This window comes from Phaseolus vulgaris, chromosome 4 (assembly GCF_000499845.2).
Source record: "Phaseolus vulgaris cultivar G19833 chromosome 4, P. vulgaris v2.0, whole genome shotgun sequence".
NCBI lineage: Eukaryota > Viridiplantae > Streptophyta > Magnoliopsida > Fabales > Fabaceae > Phaseolus > Phaseolus vulgaris.
In genome coordinates, this window is record NC_023756.2 from 19,589,199 (window position 1) to 19,594,749 (window position 5,551).

The 5,551-nt window shown below is 48.5% G+C and overlaps 1 protein-coding gene across 1 annotated transcript; it reads right to left on the minus strand.

The window, feature by feature from the left end:
* Positions 1–1,988: 1,988 nt before the first annotated feature.
* Positions 1,989–2,579, minus strand: LOC137838431 (uncharacterized). Its single transcript, XM_068647678.1, has one exon. The coding sequence runs from the start codon at positions 2,577–2,579 to the stop codon at positions 1,989–1,991; it is 591 nt and encodes a 196-aa protein (XP_068503779.1).
* Between the last annotated feature and the right edge of the window lie 2,972 nt (positions 2,580–5,551).

Sequence of the window (5,551 nt, forward strand, 5' to 3'; positions counted from 1 at the left end):
ACAATGGAGTAGTCCACAAGATTACTCATATCTCTCCATTTGAAGTTATATGTGACCATAGTCCTCTTGCCTTTTTAAAGTTGTCACCATTTCCTAAAGGGATTATGCCTAAGGAAAAAGTAACTACTTTTGAAAATTTTAGAAAATATAAGAGGATTAAAGAGCACCTACAACCCTCAAAAGGGAGATATTGTGAGAAGTTGGCCAACACAAGAGAAAAACAAGAATGGCAACTTCACACAATTATCTATTTTCCAAAGGCTCACCATAACTCCTTTGCTTTGTTTCAGGATTCACATAGATTGACATTTGATCCGGGAGGATACACCTTGACGAAGCAAGAGGCTGCTATCCGAGATCAAGAATGCACATCTGAGGATAGATCTTCTCATGAAGGAGGAGATGATGGACACCATCCAGCCACAACCATCCCCCGAGCAAAAGCCTTGGATTTGAGGACAAATCCTTTTCAAGAGGGAGGGGATGATGGAGGAGGGCCCAAGCTCACCACACTATGAAAGCCAAGCTTCCAAGACTAAGACCGTCTAGCCATGATGAGAGCGTCTAGCCTCAACAAAAGGAGCGTCTAGCCATGATGAGGAGCGTCTAGGCCATGAAGAGGAGCGGCTACATAAGGAGCATCTATGAAGAGTCCTAGACCGTCTAGCTTCACATAGACATGGGCCAAGCTATGGTTTGTGAAGAGAAGGCTTTTGTTGCATAAAGGCCCATTAGGGGTGCTTAGTAGATAGGGTAGTGTAGAAAGCACATTTGAATGAAACATTCTAGAACTTTGCTAGGTGTGATCGGTCATGGCACATGGCCTAGGCTTGCATTTCATTTGGTTTACATTTCATTATGTATTAGCTTAGGTTTTACGTCCCAAATAGCCTATAAATAGGGAGGCTATCTCATGTATTTTGCAAGTTTATTGTGAGTAAAGTTATGCTGCCCATTTGTGCTCAACTTTGCTTCTCCCTAGAATCCTAGGCTCTAAACTTCAATTCCTTCATCTTTTCCCTTGAGCTGGCCGAACCACTCAATACCCATACTTATCATGCACCTACAAGATCAACACCACTCTTAGGAGGATCTTGCTCACTCTCATTCATTGCTTCCGCCCCATACTCTACATTGATTCAAGAAGAACTTCATGCAAATGCCATCAACTACCCCAGGGTAGGCCTCTCCTCAGGCGTGGGCACCAAGCGCGCAGAGATAAGGGCTAAGTTGCCTTGGTGTTTAGACACCCCGTGGATGATGCGGCGCTGTTGTAATAGGCCTCTCCACGGGCGTGGGCCCCAAAGCGCGACTTTGTCCCAAGTGTTTAGCCACACTGAGGACGATACGACCTCGCGTTCAGCGGGTCTCTCCTAGAGTGTGGGACACCCAGTGCAGGAAAAGATAAGTCCTCCCTCGCCCTCGAGCGCTGGTGAGGGTATAGAAAGGCAATGAAAGAACAAGTTGAAGAGGCAAAAGAAAATCGGAGAGTAACAAGAAGAAGAGTGAAGAGCACGAGTTATCAAAAGTCGTAAAAGACAAGAGAAGTCCTCCTTCACCTTTGAGTGATGATTAGACACGAAGTTAAGTCCTCCTATGTCTTTAGGCGATGACGAGGCAAGCGACGCCTTCATAAGGTAGATTCCTCGCAGATACGAAGGCCAAGTGAAGCTTGAAGCGAAGAGATCAAGAGAAGGGTATGCATCACGACTTAGAAAGGAAGACTAAAAGAGAAAGTCACGTGCTACCTAAAGAGTTGAAGGCAAAGCGACGAAGAGATACATCGGAGGTAAATACCAGTTACGCCTTTGATATAGTAAAGAAAGCAGAAGCAAATAAAGGTGCAAGAGAAGTTAAAGGCGAACAAGAATGTAAAGATAAGAGTCGAATGATATTTAAATAAACAAAGTCGAGCGTCGGAATTACAGATAGTTCAAATGTTGGTAAATACAAATTTACAAAGAAAATGGAAAACGATTAAGCACTGCTCATTCCCCAAGGTCGAGGGCCACCACCTTCCCATCGACGATTTGGTTGCCGGGGTTACAATTTGAGGTGTCAATCCCTGGGTTTTCACACGTGGCTTGGGCCAGAGCCTCTTTAAACCCCTCATCAAAGGTGCCAGCCATGTCGTCGAGGAGTTCTTTGTTGGACTTCTCCAGTTCTTCGATCTTGGAGTTCTGGGTGGCTAGCTGCTTGTCCAGAAATTCCTTCTCCACCCGAAGCTTGTTAAAATCAGCCTGGAGTGTGCCGTTTTCAGCTTGGAGAAGGTTGAGAGCTTCGATCTTCGCAGCCAGCTCCCCCTCAGTCTCAACCAGTTTTGCCTCTTGAGAGACACAGCGGTCCTCAAGGGCCTTGAAGTTTTCAGCAACCTCCTTCAGTTTAGTAACCTCCGCCTGCAGGGGAATCATAGAGCCCAGAAGGTCAGCACATTTCTGGTCAGCCTCGTGCCACCTCATGTTGACTGCCTCCTCCGCCTCCCGGGTCTCCGCCAGGGAGGCTTTGTAAGCATCTTCCAGCTTCAGTTTCTCCTCCTTCAGGGAGGCCACCTCACGCTTGAGAGCCTGAAGGGCTTGCATCTCGATGGCTTTGGATTTTGCTTGTGCGCGCCACTCGAGAGCAATGGCAAGGAAGCCCCCATGTAGTAGGGCATGCCTTCCTTCTTGGCCTCGCCAGAAGAACTTCCCGACGACCTCTCAGTGAAGCCCCTCATTAGTTTTATGATTGGAGGGGGAATTTCTAAGGTCTCTGGGGCAGTTGCTTGTGTGGCAGGTGTTTGTGTTGATGGCGGTGCGGATTCTACCCCCTCCTCTTGGCCCAGTTGGTGTGATGGAGATGTAGCGCTAGGGGGGTTGTCCCTTAGGGACCCACCACGTTGGGGAGATGCAGATCGTGAGGAGATGACTCTGTTGGTCCTCCTCCTCTTGAAGACCTGCCCCTCGCCTGAACCTTCATCATCGGAGGGGACGATGAGGACGCCCTTGCCCTTGTCAAGGGGGGCTGGGGTAGAGGTGTTGGCCATAGCCAGTGGGACTGCAGCGATTGGATGTGGTGAATTAGGTGTTTGGATGGTGTGGGGTGAGTTGGTTGTTTGGGCGGTATGTGGTGAAGCAGGGCTTTGTGGAGGTTTTGGAGGGGTTTTTTCAGTCATAGAGGTATCAGAAGCACCAGCTTTCGCGAAAGTCGCCTTGGTGTGAGCTTTCAAGGCCTTGGCCAGAGCAAGACGCCTTGACGAGTCCATCACTGAGGCTACACCAGACAAGCAAAAGAACAAAGGATTAGAGCCAATACCAGTTAAGCATGAAGCATCAGATACACATAGCTACACACAGAAGTTTGGAGCAGATAAACAGTACATACAACAATAAGAGAAGGCCCATTAAGGGGCAAAGATAAAAAAGACAAGTATGGGCGTAGATTCTCCTACCAAAGTACTGAGAAAGGGCGTCCGCATCAAACTCACGAGCTACGAGCTCTGCGGTGTTGAAGACGATTCCCATGTCAGCTAAAGCCACACATACCTCTCTATTAGCAAGGGTAGTTCGTCCAAGGACTTGGGCTTAATCAGCCTTGGCTCTTTCACCCAATACAAGGGGAAGCCATCCAGGGCTGTGGGGTCGTGTTTGGTGCAACACACCCTGAAGAACTTGCCCTTCCATCCTTTGTAGGAGTTCTGGAAGAGGGTGAGGAGTATCCTTCCAGCAACTCCAGAGAAGCTCACCCAGAGGCTCTTCCCTTGTTTCTTCACTTAGAAAAAGTGGAGGAAGATGTCCACTGATGTCTCGTGTTCAGAATTTCGAATGCCCTGATGAATTCCCAACTGTCGGGGTGTAGCTGGGCAGGGGCTACGTTGATTTCGGTAAGCAACTCCCTCTCGAAGCCTGAGAAGTGTAGGCGCAGACCGGTTCGTTTGAACATCATCTGGTAGAGGAAGAAGAAGGGTTTCCCACCATTGGACCTATCATCCACGCAGACCGGCTTCCCGGGGGTGCAGTGACGAATGGAGATATGGGAGTCGTGTCTGCTGGAGAAGGCATTGAAGTTGTATACATGTGGGTCACCCAGATGGTTTTCCACATCTTCAACGATGGTCAGAGTCGAACATTCGGCTAAGAGTTCAATAGAGGCACAGGGGTAGTGAGCCCTATATTTGATCCTTGGGGGTGGTGGATTGGCGGTTGTTTTTGTACGCGCCATGGTTTGATGAAAAAGCTGAAGAAGGAAGAAAAAAGCAAAGGCTTAGCAAAGAAGGTTTGAAGGAGCAAGTGGGGAGAAACCCTAGAAAAGCCCTACCCACGTGAGAAGAGAAAAACGGGGGAGGGGGGGGAACGAAGGAACGAGAAGAATACAGAAATGCGGAAACATAAACAGTCCCAGGTAGTTATAAGAGCAATACAGTAAAGAATAAGGGCAATCTAAGTAGAAAAACCATACATTTTGTGGTTGGAAGGCGAAAAGGTGTGAGCTTTCGAGAATGAAGAACGCAAAGGTCGCAGGGAAGATGAAAAGTGCAGAGAGAAATCAGAAATGATGAAACAGTGCTTTGAGCGCGCGTTTTTGAAAGGTTATAACGTTAACCTGAGAAGTGCTAGCGACACTCATCCCCAACCATAGGATCGTGCCACGTGTCGAGAGATTAGCACGCAACTTAAGTTGTCACGTCACCGCGCAAAAATGTCTAGTCAGCATCAGAATGCCACGTGGACGATAGGGCGAAGTCAAACATATGGTGGGACCCATCCAGGGGGCCCATGGAGGAAAGTCAATAGGTTGACCGTTTAAGGAGTCGCCAGAATAAGGCGTCGCCAGGTTAAGGCGTCGCTAGGTTAAGGCGTCGCCAGGTTAAGGCATCGACGGTGTCACCCCCCGATACCCACGGATAGGAAAGACCATGGAGGGGGCGACACCACGAGGGGCCTCAGTACCTCAGAGCAGTAAGAGAAAGGTGGCTCCAAGGCCATAGTATAGTACCAGTAGGGAGTAGCCAGACTCGTAAAGTACCCACGCCACCTCTGGGAGACCCCCGGGATAGATACGACCCATGAGAGGGCCACGCCCGGGGGTCGAGCCATGTGCGTAGTACGAGAGGATGGTAGGTACGCTCCCAAGGCGAGTGACTAGAGGCTGGGGCGCATGAGTTGGCACCCAAAAAGTCACCCCTTGCGCCGGATGCACTTCGAGGAAGGAGGACTTACACGATGGAATATCCCTAAACTGGGTTACGGTGCTGTAAGGCCTTCCACGTAGAATAGCGATCAAGTCATAAGAACACATGGCAGTAAGTACTGAAACATCAAGGTGTATAAGTTTCCCTGAAAGTTTGCTAAGGTACGCTTTTATTTCAGTTTATGTTTTGAACGCTTTAAAGCACTTTAAACGCTTTAAATGCTTTGAACGTTTTAAACGCGTTGAACGTTACTAAGTGCTTTAAGTGCGCTTTAAGACGCTTTGAATGCTTTAGACGTTTAAAAGGGGCTTTAGACGTTTGAGACAGAGATCCAGACTCAGTTTGACATACACACTTAGTTGCTTGCTCACGCACCCACTGTTC

Bases quoted from the DNA above. Each gene is read 5' to 3' on its own strand.
- LOC137838431 (XM_068647678.1), bottom strand. From the start codon at position 2,579: ATGCAAGCCCTTCAGGCTCTCAAGCGTGAGGTGGCCTCCCTGAAGGAG.